Genomic DNA, 22,466 nt, shown 5'->3' on the forward strand with positions numbered 1-22,466 from the left:
TTCTCACCCCTTGGCGGAAAAATATACGAGCTGTGTGGAGGTTTAGGGAAATAGCCTACCTGTAATGGTGCATCACGCACATGGAGTTATCTGACGGAGAGACGCAAAGCAGTTTTAAAGCCTGCACGGGTCCTGTTTGGTAAACGTGCACCAGCAGTACTTAACAGAACACCCGACCCATTATCTGACAGCAGCACTAATTTAATTCTGTACCAGACCAGAACCGTTTGACATAAAGACCGCGAGTCGCGACCCGAACCGCACTCGCATTAAATCTATTACATCAGGTAAGCAAGATTATTTATTTTATCATGTAACACAAGCAATCAAACCAACATTAGGCATTCTAAGTCGGTGCTTTGAAGAAAAATACATGCAGCGCAACATGATAATTAACAGAAAAAAAGATGAGAACGCGCATCCTTTCTGAAAACAATACAAAACTTTTGCCTAGCATCTTGTGATCACTCTGCCAGGCTTTTGAACAAATGTGCATTGGCTAAATCACATCATACACATGCTTAGAATTCTTTATAAATGAAAAGAACATTAAAATATAAGCCTTTACTGTTAAATGCGATTGCCATTATTATTAAATTCCTTTAGTCCCAGTTTTGATTGATGCATGGCTGTTAACGGAAAAGTGAGCAAGGCACCACAGTTATAGCCTAATATCATGATTATGGTTAAATAAGAAAAGACATATAACCAAATCAGGCTACATTTATTTTCAAACTAAACATCTCAACACACATAATTGGATATGACATTAAGCGCGACTTGTGTAGATTAATTGAGTAAAAAAGGCTACTTTTACGATCTAATCAATCTCAGCATGCGTTAATTTTGTGTCGCTATATCTTTGCCTCACTAAGGTTAAAATATGCCTACGTCTTTCTTTGGCCTGCGCTCTGGAAGTGATCTATTAATTCTGCTAAACTTTAATTAAAACCGAAACTAAAACTAAACTATATAAAAACGAAATAAAAATGCGTTCACAAAATAAAAACTAAACTAAAACTAACAAAAATATGAATGAAACTAATAAAAACTCAACTGAATTTTATAGCAAATTTGAAAACGATATTAAAATAAAACTAATTTAAAAATTAAAAACTATAATAACCTTGCAACATTGTAACAGTTGTAAGTTCCTGCTTCGTAACAAAGCAAATGTTCTAAAAGTCTGAAAATAACCTTAATTTTAATAGCTAGAAGGTTGACCGTTGTGGATCTATAAAATATATACGTTAAAAATATGAACACAATTGAGTTACCTTATCTGTTCCTCTATGTGATTTACAGAGGAAGTTGGATGCTACAGTATACGTTGTATGTTTGAGTCAAACGGTTCCTTTGAGGAAATGTTGGCAGCACATAGTCATTTACTTACCCGGGGGTAAAAGGCTTTCTAAATACTGTAATCTTCACTGGCTCATTCCTTTAAGAATGCTCTTGACTTCTCTCAAGGCCTTCCAGAGCGAGCTTTATATGCATTTCCTCTGAAAACTCTAGTTCTATGCGAGCTTCCCATATCATATTTTCATATATATTCTTACTTGTGTGTTCTTGTTCCTATTCTTATATAGGATCATGTGACACTGAACACTGGAGTAATGGTTGATGAAAATTCAGCTTTCCATCACAGGAATAAATTTATTTTAACGTATATTAAATTAGAAAAACTTAAATTGTAGTAATATTTCAAAACAGTACACGTTTTTTCTGTATTTTTGATAAAATAAATGCAACCTTAATGAGCATAATGGATGTTTAAAGAAACATCAAAAAACTTTTGAATGGCAGTGTGTATATGTATATAAAACATTTTAGCATATTATATTAAAGGGTTAGATCACCCAAAAATGAAAATTCTGTCATTAATTACTCACCCTCGTGTTGTTCGAAACCCGTAAGACCTTCGTTCATCTTCAGAACACAATTTCTGACCGTGTGGCGGCGCTGACCCAGATCCGACATGATGACGTCACTACGCCGGATCTGGGTCAGCGCCGCCACACGCTCGCATCATGATACTGTCGTGAACGCACGTCCAAAGTGATGCAGTAGAGATGAAAATGTGGAATAAAGTTGTTATTTTTGTTTTCTTTGCACAAAAAAGTATTCTCGTAGCTTCGTAACTTTACAGTTGAACCACTGATGTCACACGGACTACTTTGTCGATCATCTTGGTACTTTTCTGGACCTTGAACGTGGTAGTTACCTTGCTGTCTATGGGAGGGCCAGAGAGCCCTCAGATTTCATCAAAAATATCTTAAATTGTGTTCCGAAGATGAACGAAGGTCTCACGGGTTTGGAACAACATAAGGGTGAGTAATTAATGACAGAATTTTCATTTTTGGGTGAACTAACCCTTTAAACCTAACAGTTCCAGAAGCTTTACATATATTTTTGTGGAGGTGGATTGTATTAGTATTGCTCTGTCCTGTAAGACTTCATCAAAGATTTAATTTTGTGCTTAAATTTCCTCACAATTTCGATACACTGCGTTGCACCTGAAGTTGCAGTGGCTAAATGAGAAAGCAATCATGCATAGAGTCTATTAAAAGAGATCAGCTCATATGGGATTTGGCTTTTATTAGCTTTACAGGACCAGATGTAAATGGTTTTTTTCTGATTTTGAAAGCATCTTCATCTTCAGATTTTGTTGACATCTTCAGAAGCTTGATGCAAAAATTTAATTGCTAGAATATATTCCAGCTTCCTACTGATCTCATTGCGAGAGCAACAGGAATCATACATGGATTGCATTTTGCTTTATACTTGTCTTCTAGAGTTGTCTTTTACTTCAAGGTCTAGCCCGCATGTTAAAAATGGAAACTTGCATCAAGTGGCTTGAAGCGTCCCAGTGTGATTCCCATGCAGAAGGAGGTCTGCTGTGAGCGGGCAGGACGGGGGCTTGTGAAAGGAAGTGCGTGTTGGGAAAGTGGAGCAGAGTTTCCCAGAGGTCGATCCCACTTCTGAAGCTGCGGTTGGGCCCGGGGTGGGTGTTGGGTTTGTTTAGGCGGGGGTAGAAGGTCAGGGTGAGTGCGTCCAGGGGATGCAGGGATAAAGAGGCCCGCTGGGAGCCGGCCGCCCTCAGGATTCAGCCTGGGAGGAAATTGGGAGTTAAACGTGATGCGGACAGTGGGGCCGTAGGGTTAGACCTGAAGCTGGAGAGAGGAAGGAAAGCGCAGGGGTGTGCCACTCCTCACATGCTGGAGTCACAGCTGTGTTTTGTTTTGCTTCCAATCCCCCACCTCTTCCAGAGAGGAAAACGGCTAAATTTGGTCCCCAGGTATCCTCTGTTGTTTTAAAGATGTATTTATAGGTGCTTATGGGGAGGGCTGGGAGAGAAAAAATCACTGCGATTCTCTCTTCAGTGATTCTTGTAAACAGTGTTGTTTTAACAACATGACAAAACATATATGTCAAAATATGTCTGTGCATTCGTGTGAATGCAGCCTATCAGACCTGCTGCTGTCTGTGATGCTATCAGTAATAATCAAACAGCAATAATGCTTAGCAAAAGAGGCAGTGAACTGTCTGCTCTTTGTCTGGAAGCTTTACAGAGAAACTTCAAGCACTCTCAGATACTGAAAGCAGTTTTTGTTTGTTGCTTGTAATGCATTTCTTTGTCCTCTTTCATTTGCTATATTGTACATTTTAAAGCTGTATTTAATTAATAATTCTTAACATAGTTGTTTTAATTTTATTATTACATTTGTGATTTTGAGTACTTATAAGCATACAAGTAATTTAATAAAAATGCACAAATAAATTTGATATACAATGGTGGTAAACTCATTCATGAATTAATTAATCAGAAAAAAATATTGTTTAGAACTGGATCAGATCTTGAGGTGCCTAAAGATTCCCAAGTCAAGTTATGTCACTTGAGCAATGCAGATTGTGTCAAAGCAGCTTCAGAGTAATAAAAAGAAAAATCGCATGGCGCTTTTCCATGGCATGGTACGGTTCACTTTTGGGGGGTTTTCCACTGGGTACAGTACCTGGTACTTTTTTTAGTACCCCCTCGGTTGAGGTTCCAAGTGAACCGTACCGTTACCAAAACGTGACGTGTAAACTCTGCTGATCACGGATTGGCCGGAGAGAATCGTCACTACCTGCATCACTGAACTTGCGAATCAAACAAAACAGAACCGCTAGATTAAATCAGCACAGCCAGCGAAGGATCTGTTTTGAACAAGCGCACCTTTTTTAACAACCAAAAAGTGGCTGTTTCGTTGTCTGTTGAGGAAGTACAGACGTTCCTCTCGTTGCTAGCAGAGGAGCGGATCCAGCGAGAGCTTGATGGGGCGACGTGGAATGAAAATGTTTTTCAGGAGTCGCGGCAGTAGAGGCGGCGCAACTATAATAACGACATGTGAATAATCCCGCCCACTCTAAAGCGGTCCTGAACTGCAGTGGAAACGCAAACTGAGCCATGCCGTGTTGTACCGTACTGAGCCGTGCCGAGCCAAGTCGTACCACGCAGTGGAAAAGCGCCAAAAATCAGTTATGGAACCTCAACTATGAAGACAGTTCAGGTTCTGCTGTAAAGCAACTCTAAAAGACAGTAGTGTCATTGTTTAGCTTAAGCTCAACTGATGGATAATATTACAACATCAGAGTCTTGCTTGGTCTTTTTGTATTCATGGGTAAAGAATATTCAAGTCATAAATTTGAGGTCATTGCATTCAGTGAGAAGGTGAGACGCTGCTTAATAACACTGCGTTTTTAACCTTTGAGGCAAACATCTGCTTTAAAGTGAAGCTATATTAACTTGTCTAGTCCTGCTTAGCTGCGTCTATGCTTGCACCTGGAGCTAACACTTTAAAAGTGGTTATGTCAGTCCCGCAAAATGATCAAAATCTCAATTTTTACAGAAATCAAACCACAAATTGTTCCTTTGCCTCAAACATGTACAGTTGTTGACTTGATTTAATATATGTTGATTTTGTTGCAGGCCAAGCCGATCTATGGCGGATGGCTGTGTTTGGCTCCAGAGGGGACGGACTTTGACAATCCCATGCAGAGATCCCGGGTAAGAGGACGTGACGTTATTTGTATGAAAGTTTGGCATCTGTTTGCATTAGTGTCTTGGCACTGTACACAAATAAAGCTCATCAGGTGTGTGGGATACTGCATTTGTTCTGTTGATTAATAGGGTTGGGTACCGAAACCCTATGTACCTATGTAACCGGTATGTACTAGAACCGAATCAGAACGCAGGTTTCGGTGCCTCATTTCGGTGCCACTTAAATGCCTGAGCGATCGATTGAAATATTTGTCCTGATTCTCCGAAATGGATGTAAGAAGCATGGGCGTCGCTAGGCCATTTTTAGCGGGGCTATAGCGATTAGCTCCATAAACTGTACACAAATTCGTGATCGCCTCAGAGTCAGTCCCCTTAAAATTTCATATGAAAACGGCGGCAGACTTCGTCTCCTCCCCGTCTTTCTGCGCGCACTTCAATCCGCAGCGCGAGCGGACTCAAACAGAAACTGAGGACACAAGGTGTGTGTTTATCGATAGATTGTTATAATATCTGTATCTGTGCAGTTCTTTGTCATACATACGGTTTACAAAAGGTCACGAGGGGGCAACCGGTTTCCCATCTAACGTTACTGTAACATTTTCGCTGCGCTCAGCACAGCTGTTTCCTCCAATGAAAATCTAGCCCTCAACACGTATGAATTCATAGGCCTACTTTATAAAGCGATCATGTTGCTATTTTCATTTGAAAATGTTATATTTAATATATAACATTTTACAGTGTATGTGGCATACAGTCATTCACAGAACTGATTAAAGACAGTGACAGACAGCACTCAGTCAATTCACTCATTTTAACTAAATATCAGAGTGATTGACAGAGATACAGTAGAAACATTATGTGTGGTTTTGTATTAAATATTGTTTTGTATTAAATAATGACCCAGATCGCGAAATATATTTATTAGCATTAGAGTAAGGGAAGCACAACTCGGGAAATGAGAGCATCCTAGCAGCATGTGAATGCTATGCATATTTATTTTAAATATTTTTAATGTTCTTTAATGTTATCCATCGTTTTTTTGTGTGTGGCTCTTTTTTTTTTTTAAGTATCGGTTCATGCACCGTTTAGGCACCGGTACCGTTTTAAAAGTATCGATTTGGCACTGGTATCGTAAAAAACCCAATCGATACCCAACCCTATTGATTAATCACTCAAAACTTTGTATTAGAACTGTGAAGTTAGAGCTTTAATTTGATGTGATGAATTGGTAACACTTAAGTATAACTATACACTTATAAAATACTTACAAATAATGAACAAACTTAGTTTATAGTTTATTCGTAGTTTATATATTGTAGTCTCTATATTTGTTAAAGGGTTGGTTCACCCAAAAATGAAAATTAGCCTGAGTTTTACTCACCCTCGAGGCATCTCCTATTGGATTCTTTTGAAAGAAGAAAGTCATATACACCTATATAAACGAATAGTTTGTTCATTATTTGTAAGTACTTAAGTTTATAGTTATACTTAAGTGTTACCAATTCAAATTCATCTAAGTTAAATAGCTTATCGGAAAAATCTGGAGCGGGACTTGGATGGAGATGATTGAAAAAGATAAAATGATCGGAGAAGCCCAGCATTTCACTAGAAGTTCAAGTTACGACATCTTGATTAAAAATCAAAAACTGAAATGCATGCACGGGTGAATTGTTTGAAATTGAATTTTCATTTAATGCAGACTTAAATGTATATTAACCAATAGACAGTGTATGTATTTGAGAAAATATGAATAACATTACTAATCTTTCCTTTAAACACAGAAATGGCAGCGGCGATTCTTTGTCCTTTATGAACACGGCTGCTTGCGCTTCGCTCTGGATGAATCGGTAAGCTTTACATCTCTCACAATTGCACATCAGTGATCTGTGAATCTAATCGCTTCGTTAAGAGATTACATTTGTTCTCTTCAAAGCTGCCCTGACCAAACCAAACTAGGGCTGCAACTAACGATTATTTTGATAATCGATTAGTTGGTCGATTATTTTTTCGATTAATCGAGAGAGAGATTTTTTTTTATTATTGACAAAAAACAATGTCAATGTCCTTCAAACAAACGTGCCAACTGAATGCTATGAAAGCATACAGTGCTTAACAATTTATTAGACCACCTGCCATAATAAAGAGAAAGCACATTTTAGGAATCTGTCAAAAAATTGCTTAAATCAAAAAATGTTATTGTCATTTATTGGGCAAATAAACTTAAACAACTAAATGGTATTTATTCACATAACAAAATTGGCCTCCTATGCCCTTCATAACAGCTTGCTTTCTTGCTGGCATTGTTTATGTACGTTTTGACTGTAATTGGGTATCTGAAAAAAAACACTATAAAGCTCTCTGCCTTTCTTTCATAGATAACAGCAATAATTATATTATAGCATTAGAAATAGCCTACTACTGTTACTAACGAGCTCACACATATTGGAGGACTAACACATACAGAAAGCTAAAAAATGATTTTGGTAATCACCAGTACTGTTAGTTTAGAGCAGCAGTGGCACAAACCATAATTTGTTAAACAGCTTACATAAATTTGTTTTAATAAATTTGTTAAGCATTGTATATAGTGATTGTGAATATAGTTTAAATATAGTATTAAAATTTTAAATAATAATAAAGAAGATAAAGACGAATAAAATCACAAACTCAGTTGTAACCAATAGGTAAGAGTAATGTTCTGCGGGAACACATGTTCACTTTGATCACAGACACGTCTTACTCTCATTTCTTTATTCTGTAAAAGGCGTCTGATATTTATATTCTGACAATTACACGCTGTTATCCCCTTACAGTTCCTACTCTCATAAAATACTCGCAATGCATGTTGACCTTTTAAACTGAAAGTTTTTGCACTGAGGACGCACACGCATCAACTCTCAAAGTGCCTGACAGAGCAAGCCATTACTCTGGCTAATGCATTATCTTAGAAAGCTTAAAATAAAGAATTCTCATATTTTGGGCAGCTTGGATCACGTAACTCTCATGCAGGATCTCATTCTGTTTCCACCACTATTTTTAGATGCATTTTGTCCATAGACATGCGTAATTCAGTGCTGTAATTTGACGCGACCCTCTGAAGTTGGACGTGCACGGTGGGCAGACCCGACTAATCGATAATGAGAATTGTTGTCGATGATTTTCATAATCGATAATAATCTATTTTATCCATTAGTTGTTGCAGCCCTAAACCAAACCTTAGTGGAATCCTCTCCAATAAAAAGACAACATAACCGTTCCTGAACTAAAATAATCCAAGAAAAGTTTGTTGCTTCATCAGCAGCTCAGAGATGAGAAATGCTGAGGGAGTCCATCAGGGATGTGGACCAGCAGAACACGGTCCTGTGGTTAATGAGAGCCCGGCTCAGCCTGTTTGTTTCACAGGAATGTGACATGGGTGACCAAATTAGCTGCCTGATCTGCCCGGAGATTACAGTGTTTGTGTGTAAACAGTGAGGCCCACACACAGGCTCAGTGCTAGTGCTGAGTCCCGCGGGACCCTCGACTCCCGACGCTTAGGTTGCTTACTGCAGCAATGCCCAATACCGCTGTGCAATTCATCATTCTGCATTGCAACATAAGGCAGAAGGTTGGAGTCACATCATTGTGCGAGATGGCTGAGGGAGGACATTGTTTTTATTTCCAGTGAGTGGTGAGGACAGTCCAAACTAGTTCAGGGTACTACAGAGTTTCCTGCCATTGTTTTGTCTTTTCATCTGTGTGGGGAGTTTCAGGAAATGCTGTTACGTTAGGTCAAGAAAAAAAGGCTCTTCAGAGTATGGATATAAGCAAAGCATAATACTTTGGCTTGTTTTTTTTGTGCAAAAATGTGCTTGGGGTTAAGTAGTAGGACTCTAACTTTGTTTTGCATGTTATAGTATTGAAATGTTGTGTCTCTAGTAAAGGTGGTTGCATTACAGCTGTGAATTGAACTGATATTTGAGCACATGACACACTAGCTCACTTCTAAGAGGCTAAATGGATTTTCGGGAATGTCTTAATTGATTTTTCTCTTCTCTCCTGGGAATCTTCTCATAGCACAGAGTCTGTTTTACCTCTATATAGTCTGAGATACTGTTTCCTTAGTGAACATTCCTTTCAACCCTGGTTCATTGGTGAAACATGCCCCTAATTTTTTTCAATAATGAACCTGTACATACAATTCACTGCAGTTTCCAGCCGAATGAACACTAGTGGCAGTAAAACACCAACAACTTTTATTCCTTTTCACACAGATTATGATTACAGAGGCAGATTATCAATTAATAAAGACTTATTTTTAATACGTTTTCTTGCACAATACTATGTTATGAGCTCGAAACACTTTTACCATAGTGCATTTGCAAACTAATACATTTTACCAACTCCATATTTTTGGCTTTTCTGAGGTAGTAAACTTGCTCGGTAGCGCACCTGGTAAAGCACTGCACTTGTGATGTGAAGTGCTCGGTGCGAGTCCATCAAACACAAGTCACGATAAAAGAGCTTAAAGACTTGTAGAAGCAAGATAAAATGATTGCTTATACAGAGGCAGATTATCAATTAATAAAGACTTATTTTTAATACGTTTTCTTGCACAATACTATGTTATGAGCTCGAAACACTTTTACCATAGTGCATTTGCAAACTAATACATTTTGATGTTTGCATCACATAACCAACTCCATATTTTTGGCTTTTCTGAGGTCGTAAACTTGCTCGGTAGCGCACCTGGTAAAGCACTGCACTTGTGATGTGAAGTGCTCGGTGCGAGTCCATCAAACACAAGTCACGATAAAAGAGCTTAAAGACTTGTAGAAGCAAGATAAAATGATTGCTTGAGCAAATGTGTTTTTAACTCATTTGCTTTTGTTAACACTGTCAGTATCGGCTTGGGGTCGGGTTTAGTTATGCTATTTTCAATATGCGATAGAGCATTAACCTTTTAGCGCATTTCATTTTTGAGAACTGAACACACTTTATGTGTTGAGAAACATTCAAGAAGCAACGTAATATCTTACAGAAATGTCATGATAGGCATGTTTTTCCATTGAACCTTCCATTGGCTCGTTTTTAGCTATATAAGGGTTTGCTATGTATATTGTGAATTTCAGTTGAGCTTAAAAAATGCTCAAGTAGAGGTCTACCAATTGATCGGTTGGCCGATTAATTGGCCGATTTTCGGCATTTTTTTTTATTAATTGGCATCGGCCGATTGTGCTGCAAATTAGGCCGATATATAGGCAGGCCCATCTGCGGGCTGCTAAGCGTTACAGCCGCTTCTTGCTCACACACAGTTTCAGCTAATGATGGCAGGGCAAAACAGACCATTTCGAAAGCGTAATTACGGTTCATCCTACTAGAATTGATGCCGGAAAGTTATCATATTCATAAGTGCAACAAGTCATTTGCTTGTGAAACTAGAAACGCATGCAGTTCAGACGAAACTTCTGGGCTGATTATAACGTGCACGTTAACTTTCCTCTTGAAATGTGTATGTAGGTCCGACAATAGCATCCACGATATCATCGCTCGTGGCCAGTGCACTCTTAAGCAGTTGTGAGCAGCAGAGCATACATTGAGTTACTTCGTTGAATAAACTGATCACTGCACGTTTCTAAATTAAAATGCAGCGCGGGTGTTTTTATATGTATCTTTAAAAAGAACCGACCATCTTCAGAAAAGCTTTGGTGTCATTTTCATTTCGTCTTTCCTGTAATGCCTGATAAAGTAGCGTTTGTGAGTGCAGTGCTTATTAGATTACAGCCGTTACAGAGGAAACCGCTATATCTCTTCCCGCTCCAACAGCGCCTCCTGCTGGCGTAGAATGAATTTGCATTTGCAAGTCTGTGGGAAACGCTGGTGTCTGTCAGCAAACATAAACAAAAAGCATGCTTCAGAACTGTTTTGAGAAGGTGCTTAAGTTTTGAGCCATGTATTATTACTCCGAATTAGGCTACTACTACTATTAATATCTTGTACCCTGCAATAATCATTTACTTAAACTCACTTTTATGAGATGAAGAAAAGAAAAAAACAAAGAAAGAAAATCGGCCAAACATATTGGCCAAAAAAATCGGCATCATATATCGGCCAATCGGCTGCCCTGATTTCTAAATATCGGCATCAGCCAGTGAAAAACCCATACCAATCGACCTCTACGCTCAAGTGTGCTCATTTCACTCCAGGCTCTGTTGTAATCATATCCCAGTATGGTTGTAGTTGTTTTAAAACACATGAACTCTCTAAACCCGTAACTTGTCAGTTGCATTAAGAGAGTCAGCCGGTAAGTAGCCATTCATCTAGCTTTACTGGTGACTTGTATAAACATGATGTGCGTTCAGCTGCGGTCTTGAAGCAAAGTATTTTAATTGTCATACTGAGATGTTGTTAACGTGGAGTCTGCACTCAGGATTGCGTTTCCCCCCAATATGCCCTTATTAGGAGAAACTGCTGAGGACTGTGGGTGACGGTGCTAAACTCTGAGAACGTTAGCCCCCTAAAACCACATCGAAATGTTAAATATGCTTTGAGATTCTCGTTCCGCTGAGGACTTTGCCACAACACCTAGAGAAAACCAACTTAACAGAGTAAAGCAGAGTTTGTTTCAGACACAGATTTTACATCGTACATCAAGCGACCCCACATTTATCTTGTTTTTTTTTTTTTAGACCTCTGATCATCTGAGATCCGCTGGAGTTCACCGTTTGCTTTAGACCGAAGGGGCTGCTCTTTGCCAGGTGTTGAATATGAAATGTGTCCGTTTTATAGCCCTCAGGTGTTGCTGAGCTGGAAGATTCACATAGGTGTGTTTTAACAGAGGACATGGCACGTCTGGGCACATATGTGCTGTAAAATAAGAAGAGCTACCTGAAAATGGAGCAGCTTTGCTATTGTGCCACTTACGTTTGCAATAAAACAGCTGTTGTGACCCAAAACATTGCTGTCACTCCTAAAAACTTGTCCTTCTGGCTGTTTTTGTGTTTTAATCTGCCCTCATCAACAAATGGGAAACTGTTGAGCTTTGCATCATGGCCTGTTAGTATTTTCTTGTAAATCATTTTCCAATAGCCTTTGTTTTATACAAATTTGAAAAATCATTTTTGACAGTGTAGTTCATATGGCTCATGGGCTGTATTTCAAGTCTCCGAAAGTTAAGCTTTGTGTGAGAAACAAACTGAAACTTAAAATAATGGTTTACCCAACAATGAAAGTGTTGTCACTCCAAATCTGTATGCATCCATGATGTTTTTCTGAATAAAGAACTTTACGCAGCTCTATTCATACATCGACAGGTGCCAGAAACTACCGTTTTTCGCTGAACTGTCGCTTTAAGATGGACAGTGGTTATAGAGGACCTCATTCACTGATCCTTGTTTTAACTGGAACATAGAGCCATTAAAAAGTATTTTATTAAACAAGTTTTCATTCTGTATTTGACTGTAAAATAGTTACTATGCAGTTTGATTCCTTACAATGCAGGACAAACTGGCAAGTGAGCAAGAGAGCATTTTTAGTTTTATTACAGTTCTAAAAAAAGCTGAGCATAGCAAGACAATGAAAGGATGTGAGATTTGATGTGTTTTGGAATAAAAACCACAATAGTGTGAAATGCATGAATGGCGAGCTTGGCAAACGTAAACTCTTTGTTTCCGATAAGCCATTGATTCACTGCCTATATACATGTTTACTAAGTCATTATGATGGATTCATTAACCGTAGCACGCATTAGTGTTTGGCCTGGGCCTTTGCTGTAATTCACAGGGCCTGTGACTGTATTTTTATGCGTGGGCCCCTTGTCCCCGCAGGGCAGATGTGTGAGGACCTCAGCGGGACGACATTCCCCCTGATGACATTCCTGCTTCGAGCTATTTGCTCTTCCTGTTTTTCTTTTCTTTTTTTTTCACATGCATTGCCTCATATTTTCCTCTCTTACCTGAAGACGTCTTAAAGACTCCCACCCCCAACCCAAGCGAGTCCAAAGACCTAAATGAACTGCTTTCTAACTTTAACACACATAGCTCAAGTTATTTGTGTGCTTGTGGCTACTGGCACTTTTACAGGAATTTATGCTACAGTTTTGGGTTTGTTCTTGAATGACCTTCTGGATAAAATAATATGAAATTAGTAATCCGATACATCTAGGTTTCTATCATGATTTGTGGTGGAACAAAGGGATAATGTGTGATAAAAGTGATAATGTGGGATAATGTCCCGTTGTGTGTTTTCGGGGCTGTGCACGAAGGGACGTGAGACTCTTTGTTGTTGTGTTCTTATGCTGCTGGTGTCTCGTTACCCAGATTTCTTTCACTCTGCAGCACTCACTCTGTAGTGAAACAGAAACACTTCTGCAGTTTATAACTGTGAGACACTGTAATTGCCATATTTGGCATTCCCTGGAGTTTACTGGCAGCTTTTAATAAAGCTAGATCACTTAAAATGGCCATAAAAGGAATCAGGAAAAGACGGCACCTGTTTTACATCTCGAGTCTGCAAGAACGTCTGATAACAGCCCGGGCAGAAGTTGCGAGACGGTGGAGTGCGAATCTCTGGATCTTAACACTGAAAGAATCTCAGTCCAGTGCTTTAAAGAAAGTTCACCCAAAAAATTAAGCCATTATATGCTCGTTCTCATATCTCGTTCCAAACCTGTTTGACTTACTGTCTTGTTCAAGCTCTAAAATAGCAAGAAAGGACCACATACACAGGATGCATGCACAGAATTTCAAGTCTTCTGATTTTCAGATTTAAAAAAAAGTTTTATGACCTCATGTGAATTGAGACTAAATGAGATCATAGTTAACATTCTTTAAAAAAACAAGTGACACCAGAGAATCATTTAAAATAAACAAATGTAGTCAGAAAGCTGGTTTTAAAATTGCGAAAACTTCAAAGAAACTTATACATACATAACATATACACTTTTCTTTTTACACTTTATACTCTTTATACACTTTTCTTTGTCCAGTCAAAATTGCTAAATACTACAATATAAAGTAACCGATTTCTATGTGAATATATATAAAAATGTAATTTATTTCTTAGATCAAAGTTGAATTTTACATGATCCTTCAGGAATCATGAAAATATGCTGATTTGCTGCTCAAGAAACATTTCTGATTATCAATTTTGAAAACAGTTGTGCTGCTTCATATTTTTGTGAAACTGTGATACATTTTTATTTTTCAGGATTCACAGATGAATAGAAAGTTCAAAAGAACAGCAGTTATTTGACCGAAATCTTTTGTAACATTTTGTAACATACATTTACTGTTGCCTTCAATCAATTTAATGCATCCTTGATGGATAAAAGTATTTTTTTTAAAAACGTACTAACCCCAAACTTTTGAATGGTTTTGTACACGTTGATCTGTGTGAAGTACCCATGTATCATGAGTCTGTGCAGTCCTGAACCACTGAGGTCGTTGAACAGCACTCTGACAGTGTTCTTATTGTTGATGTGGGACCGTAATGGATCTGCTGCCATTAGACCAGCTGCTGGGGGTCCAATGTGGGTCCAGTACAGCTTTAATGTGTGACGTGACCGGCCTCTCAAAGCACACCAGGGTGACAGGCGTAAATAAAGGCATGTTTCCAGTGACGTGTTTGGCACGGGCTGATGGTGGCAGGCCTGGAGCATCAGGGAACAATGGCATCGGCACTACAGTAATGATTAAGGCGGGTCCCCGCACTGATTTAATGATTTGAGAAATGTATCAGTGACGTACGTGTTTACTCAGAAACTGTTGCTCTAGAATAAGCTACTTCAGCAGAAACGGCAGGAAGTGAGGTTAAATGACAAAGATCACAATATATATAGATATATGAAATCTGAGCCATTGCTGTCTCTGTCTGACCAAAATTAATCTGGACTTTTGTCGCCGTTAACTTGTCATCTGTTGTCCCACACAGCCAAGTACACTACCGCAAGGGACGGTCAACATGAACCTGTGCACTGATGTGATCGACGCTGAGGCCAGGACCGGACAGAAGAACGCTCTGTGCATCATCACCCCGGAGCAGGAGTACTACATACGAGGAGACAACAAGGAGATCATCAATGGGTATGTGGCGTGTTCAGGGCGTCAGTCTCCCCACCGATGGGACACGAGATGAGCTTGACCTCTTCTGTCTTTCACCAGGTGGAGTGAACAGCTAGTGGTTTATCCAAGAACCAACAAGCAAAATCAAAAGAAGAAACGCAAAGTGGAACCAGCAACCTCACAGGTACTTTATGACTGCAACCTGTGCTCTGAAATCAGTTTTATTTGTTCCAAATTCCGATTTCTGTGTTCCCAAATTCAAACGGAATTTTTTGTTTTCCCAAATTCCGTGATTTCAGTTTTTAAGTTTCTGAACTGTGGTTTTATTGCATTTTAATAATCAAAAATGATGTCTAATCAGTAGAATTCACAAATGTTTATCTGTGCTTGTGTTTTATTATTTAATATAATATTATTATCAAAAACTATGTAAATCAAATGAATGCATAAACAATTTAATTAATCTTTTAAGATGTTAACAAATTAAATTAAATCAATTCCTTTCGGTTTAGCAAAGAAAGGGATGCACAACAGGTTAACTGTTTAAAGGGGGGACCTATTATGCCCTTTTTACAAGATGTAAAATATGTCTCTGATGTCCCCAGAGTGTGTATGTGAAGTTTTGGCTCAAAATACCCCACAGTTAATTTTTTATAGCTTGTTTAAGTTGCAACTTTTAGGGTATGAGCCAAAACGCGCTGTTTTTGTCATTGCCCCTTTAAATGCAAATGAGCTGGTGCTCCCTCCCCCTTTTCAGAAGAGGGCGGAGCTTCAGAGTCCGGCACACTGGCAACAATAACACAATCTCGTGCACTGAAACTGTCAGAAACTCTCAAGCGATCAACTCGCATTGATTTCATATGCAGTTTTTAACTACCACATTCCTGTTTACGATCGTTCTGGTAGCACGTGAAGGCAGCATCAGTGATAAGAGGCAAAGACGATGGTAGCTTTAGCAACATTAGCCTTACAGAGTGCCAAGAAGCTCTTTCAGAAAGGCAATTTGAAAACAAAATATGATGCGCTTGCTTTGTCTAGATGAAGTTTGAGCACAAAGCGTTGGTATTGATCCGTCTTTCAGAATCAGACTTGTAAAATGATTGGCATGAATTTATCGATTTTTTTTTCCCCGGGATATTTCCTTTGAAAATGAAACTTAACCACAGTGTCTTTAGCGGCTCAGATGGAGGGAGTCTATGGAGCTCCTATGTTCATTGGTGCATCCCAAAACGCAACACTTGTAATGCCTATTTGGCACTGACATTGTATGTCTACAGTAATGGTGGACTGCTGCTACTCAATCAGGCCTGTGTCTATGCTAATAGGGCAGAGAGAGCATCACAAATGGGTGGGACCTTTTCCCTATGGTGACGTGTGCCTGGGGAGAAATCTGGAACCGCTTGTTCTGAGAGACAGAATGATTTATGATTTATTGGGATCATAAAAAAAATGAGTGGGTGAATTTTTACCGTTACAGGCTGGTTGTTTTCATACACTGCAGTCACACAACTGTGTTAAAGTGATTTTTTGCATAATAGGTCCCCTTTGAATTAAAGCATAGATGAAGAATTTTGATATTGTGGGATATTCCTTACAAAATGCTGTTTTAATAAATATTATTTCAAATTATTATTTCATTTACGTTTATGCATTTAGCATAAATGTAAATAACAATATTGTTTTAAATAAAAAAAAAACTTTAAATGATTATGATTACATGTACAGCCCTACTTTTGATTTATTCATTTAAAATGTGCCATATTCCGTGACATTCAGCGTTATACAGTAAATTCAGCGAGTAGTGAAACAATGGATGTTATGTGCTTGATTTCAGGAACCAGGCCCAGCAAAGGTAGCGGTGACCGGCTCGGGCATCCCAGAAGCAGAGAAGACTCCAGACTCCAGTTCTATCATATGGCAGGAGGAGCTGCAAAGCAGAGAGGCGGACATGTCCCAGACGTGGTCCTCCAGCGAGATGCCGCCTCTTGGCTCACCACTGCCCTCTGCAGGTGTGGCAGACATTCGGCTGTTGATTTAACACGCTAATTTGGTGCGATTAATTGTGGAAGAAATAATGCTTTTTAAAATGATTAAGGCATTTAACGCGGCTGCCCAGTCCAGACCTGTCCGTCAAATTTCTCAGCCCAAATAAATTTGCGATTAATTAGTCGGCACATCATTTAATTAAATGAATTCAAATACACATTTGTTTGGCTAAAACCCTTCATGAAGTCACTCTTCTCCATTGCACTGTATAGGTGAGGGGTCGATGGTGAGCCGGTGCTCGGATCAGAGCTCAGTGAACGGTGATGAGGTGGACCGAAGCGGGCTCTCCTTCCACTCGGCTGTTTCCCAGCCCTCTCATGACCCCCTGTCGCCCACGGGCAGCTCGTCCAGCCGGCACAGTGCAGAGATGGGGGGCGTCCCGCGCTGCCTGTCTCCTGCTCCTAGCGACCCCTTCCCATCAGGCAGCAGCCTGCTGTCCAACGGTTCCCACATCAGCGGCTCCATGAGTTCTCTGGACTCAGATGCCAGTGGCAGCACTGTCACCAGCACCGACAGCCACCCGGCCGAACCTCTCGGACGCGCGCGAATCCATTATAGCATCTCACTGACACACTGGGGATTTGTTCAGTCACCATTATCTAGCATTCCACATTATTTTCTTGTTAATAAATTGTAAAAAGAGACATTTCATTAATCAAATGAACGGAGGAAGGTCTCTGAGTCCTGAGCCTGTATTCAGCTGAAATCTATAAGCTTATAATTTGCTTGCATTTACTACTGAATTAACAGGATAAATGCTGCTGTTTTTAAGGAGCTCCCATCAACCCTCTGAGGTCAAAGCCCTCGAGAGCGCCGTCTCAAACAACATCTCTGACGTACTTTTCCTGACAAGCATAGATGAGCAGCACTGAAGAATTCATAGAGAAAGAACAGAACGCTCTCCACTCTGGTTTAATTTGGGTTTATGGGAATTGTGCCACTTTGTATCTAGTAGCCAATGAGGCTGTGAGCAGTCATGTGACACAAATACCTCACTGACTGGCTTTCTTGTTTCCTTTTAAGGAGGCTGACAATGCAGTGCAGAACCCAAATAAGGGCAAAATTTGAAAAAAATAATTTAATATTTTCAGACATGGTTTTGTGAACTGAAGTCCTGACTGTATGTCGGGGAATGTTCGTGTGTTTGAGGTCATCAAAACCAGGAGACACATTTAACTCCTTCCCGAGGAAGATAAAAGTTTTACTAATTGATACCTTCATCAAGGATGCATGAAACTGATCAACAGTGACAGTTAAGACATTTATAATGTTACAACAGATTTCTATTTCAAATAAATGCTGTTTTTCTGATCTTTCTATTCATCAGAGCATCCTGAAAAATAAAATGTGTCACGGTTTCCACTTTCCACAAAAATGTGAAGCAGCACAGCTGGTTTCAACATTGATAATGATCAGAAATTTCTTGAGCAGCAAATCAGCATATTAGAATGATTTCTGAAATATCATGTGACACTGAAGACTGGAGTAATGATGACGGAAATTCAGCTTTGATCACAGGAAAAAATTCAATTGATCATATATTCATAATATAAGACAGCTATTTTGAATTGTAGTAATAATTCACTTTTTACTGTATTATTGCTCAAATAAATGCAGCCTTAATAATCAAAAGAGGCTTCTTTCAAACGTATTAAAAAATCTTTTGACCCCAAACTTTTAAACGGTAGTTTATAATATATTTTAAATTAAACTTGTTTTTATATTCATAATGTTGTTTTGCTCTTGAAGACACTCCCTTAAAGTAAAAATTGAGTATAAATATTAACCAATTAAATTAGAATAATGCCATATAGTGTTTCTTCGATTTAGTAAACATTTCCTTCGTTTTTCTTTTTCTTTTTCAGATAATTATTAAAGTAAAAATTCATTTATAAAATAAAGGGCAAAGAACAAAAATGACAGGATAAGAGAATAATGCAGTAAACTTTATTGAAGTAAAAATATGCAATAAAACTATTACTGCCGTAGACTTGAGATTTCTAATAGGCACTGAGCAGCAGGCCTGTAATTAAAATGAGCTGTACATTTGACTGAATTTACACTGTAAGACGTGATGTTTTGATATCTTGGTGCACATTTTTTTGGTTCCTCCAGTTTACCTTCACTGATGATCTCCATACGAGCATTGAGAGAGCAAGGTCTGTCAGTCAGACAGCATGTGTGAAAGGATTGCTTGAATTGAGAGGCAAATTAAGCCGGAAACTGCAGAATCTACACTGCACTGTAATGTCTCTGTTAAGATCTCTTTCTGTTTCTGCATTCTTAGTGGGCGCTCGAATGTGATTGAGAAGCTGGAGGCGTTGGAGCTGGAGCACGCTGAGAGAATGGAGGTGGAGGAGAGATGCAGTGGAGTTCGGCAGGGCCGCAGTGAAATGAGACGATTCCAGCGGGAGGTAATGTATACTTACCCAAACCCCCAGTGTTTATATTCACAGACACATGATGGTTTTACAGCCGGCACTGTCATCATGCACTTCCTGGAGACGCCGTCTCCTCACTCACGCAAGCTCTCGATGTGAATGTGGCGCAAACTTGGAATCCCTAGAAACTCGGCATTTAAAGTTCTATAATCGTCTTAAAGGGATAGTTCACCCAAAAATGATCATTCCGTCATCATTTACTCACTTATGTTGTTCCAAACTTGTATGAGTTTCTTTCTTCTGTTGAACAATAATTAAGATATTTTGAAGAATATTGGTAACTAAACAGTTTTCGGTAGCCATTGACTTCCATAGTATGGGAAAAAATATTCTTCTAAATATCATCTTGTGTTACAGAGAAGAAAGACACTTATACAGGTTTGGAATGACATGGGGGTGAGTAAATGATGACAGAATTTTCATTTTTATGCGAACTATCCCTTTAAAGCAAAACAGAAAAGATGACCTAATGATTTTTGTTTTTAAAGAAAAGGTTCAGCTGTTTTTTGGCTCTTGCACGCATGACCTTTTGTTTCAGTTAATTTCCCGTTTCCATTATGTGCTCTGATTCCCCTGACAGTTTCTTTCCTTTCTCAGTCTTGTGCCTTGGGCCGAATAAATTTCTTTGACAAAAAATGTATAGTTGCCACGTCTCTTTTTCATCATGGTTTATAGAGCTGCTGCATCTGGTCAGGTCTTTGTTTTTTTTTTATATAATTTTTCCTTTCCCTTAAATAATTTTTTTTGTATTTCATTTAGGGCTGGGAGATAATTTATTTTTTTTGTTAAAATTACCATAATATGTTTGCACATGTTTAGGAGACATGCTTAGTTCACCTACTTGTTTCTCTGAAAAACAATGCTACTGCCAGTTATTGTACATTTAAATGTGCGTTCCTTGTTGGAATGTCTGTTTTTGTTTTGGTCTGTGACTCCGCCCACTGCCATTTTACTGAATATGTATACAGTCATGGAAGCGAGTAAACAAACTGGTTTAGAGAGAGCAGATTCTACCCAACCTGAAAAAAAAAACTCTGCATCCATCTAAAAATCTCTATGACCAGAGGCATATTAAACCACGAATAAATCTACTCATCAGCTTACAGAGTAAGGCTCGTTGCCTTTAAGTGTCAACTGAGCTTGTTTCTATTGCTTGTCCTCAATCTGGCAACCAGCATGTTTTGAATACCCCCAGTATTTTGAATTTTGACTGCAGTACCCATTTCAACCACTAGCTGTCAATATTACATACTACACCAGGGTTCCTCAAATCTTACCCTGGAGGGCCAATGCGCTGCAGAGTTTAGCTCCAACCCTGATCAAACTTACTTACCTGTGAGTTTGATCAGAGATTGATATATTATAGAAATAATATAAAATTAGGCAAAATGGTGACATTCAGTTTTAAAAGTCAAATCAAAAAGTCAAGACAATTCAAATTTAAAGCAATTGACAATATTACAGCAGTAGTAGGCAATTATTAACAGTAAATGAAAATGGCAGCAGCTTTTAGCCTATCAGCATCATGCAAACATCAAATATCAAGTTGGCAGTAATAGTTCAGCACAGGTTTCTGCTTTTCCAGTGTTTTTCTATGTAAACATGCACTTTATAGGCGTGATTTACCGCTGCACTCGCGTCTTTTGCAGTGGCTCGCGCATGAAACAGCACTAAAAACGCAAGTTAAAAGAAGTTCAACTTTCATCTCATAACTTTGAGTTTTTATCTTAGCTGTTACTGTATTGTCAGCGTGTTTAATTGTAGCATTTGGTAATATTTTTATTCAAAACTGTGATTGCTCGATTTAAAAAAAAAAAAAAGAGAGAAAAATGCCAAAACATTACATTTGAATTAATCGAATGTACTTGTCCAGCCCTAATTTCATCCTGATCCTGTCTATCCAGACTTATTTTGTACACACGCACACACATGCCTACTAGGGCCGTGTATCACCAGCAAAGTCACGATACGATACGTATCACGATACAGAGGCCACGATACGATACGTATCACGATACCAATAATTGACATTGCTGGTAGGTTATCATCGCACAAATTAACACACTCTCTACAATAAAAATAAATAAATTAGAAGAGTTCTAAACTAACGTGCTGTCTTCAATGTATCTAATGCACACACTCTCAAGGCTGATCTATGGCTGATTTATACTCGAGCGTCAGCAAGTTCGCTTTGAGTGCGCGCGACGTCGTTTCACGTGGCGGTGTGCACAACATTTTTTGTAACTTTCCGTGCAGCTCTGCTTCCGAAGATGCACGAGTTCATCTCAAAGCGACTCTAGCCGAACATGCACGTCTGTGCCAGCATTTGTGTGAAACAGAAGCAGTTTGGTGTTAAGTGCAGTCACACAACTAAATAGCTTAATCGCTCAAGAGCTACATTATCTTTCTCAACAAGGAGCTGGTAGCATCATTGTTTCTAAAGGAATTAAAGCCATAGCTTTACTGTTAATAGAGAAACACGGCAAAACGGTGGTAATTCATACATACACAGCCTCTCTCTCTCTCTCTCTCTCTCTCTTGTAAATGAACAGTTGATGAATCACACTTTTATGAGAATAGACTTGAAGTGTAAATCGCTAAACTGCAAGCTAACCGGTGTTTTCAGAAAGCAAGCGCGTTTATCCACAGTGGAGCGAGCGCGTGAGCACAGGGTTGCCAGGTTGACAAAGATAAGTAGCACGTTTAGCAGATATTTCTGTATTGCGCAAGTGTAAAGCTCTGTTTTGGGGATTACGTCTCTTTATATCAGGCAACCCCGTTGTGTTCCTCTGCGGCCAGATTATTAACCGATGCTCTATTCATTCTTTTTTAGAAACCTCGCACATTTCTACTAAATTTTAAACATTGTAAAATTAAGCGTGGTCCACTGCTGCACAC

At 38.9% G+C, this 22,466-nt stretch overlaps 1 protein-coding gene across 1 annotated transcript in view; it reads left to right on the forward strand.

Moving 5' to 3' along the window:
• LOC107556456 (myosin phosphatase Rho-interacting protein-like) overlaps positions 1-22,466 on the forward strand; it is a 42,516-nt gene that overhangs the window by 8,387 nt on the left and 11,663 nt on the right. The window contains exons 2-9 of the mRNA XM_016239577.1: positions 4,970-5,047; positions 6,823-6,888; positions 14,951-15,102; positions 15,181-15,265; positions 16,916-17,090; positions 17,340-17,670; positions 19,272-19,286; positions 19,334-19,541. Coding sequence (XP_016095063.1) covers positions 4,970-5,047; positions 6,823-6,888; positions 14,951-15,102; positions 15,181-15,265; positions 16,916-17,090; positions 17,340-17,670; positions 19,272-19,286; positions 19,334-19,541 — 1,110 coding nt within the window. The remainder of the gene's footprint in view (positions 1-4,969; positions 5,048-6,822; positions 6,889-14,950; positions 15,103-15,180; positions 15,266-16,915; positions 17,091-17,339; positions 17,671-19,271; positions 19,287-19,333; positions 19,542-22,466) is intronic.

The sequence above is a fragment of the Sinocyclocheilus grahami genome, unplaced genomic scaffold, assembly GCF_001515645.1.
Source record: "Sinocyclocheilus grahami isolate Dianchi unplaced genomic scaffold, SAMN03320097.WGS_v1.1 scaffold569.1, whole genome shotgun sequence".
In the NCBI taxonomy this organism is placed as follows: domain Eukaryota; kingdom Metazoa; phylum Chordata; class Actinopteri; order Cypriniformes; family Cyprinidae; genus Sinocyclocheilus; species Sinocyclocheilus grahami.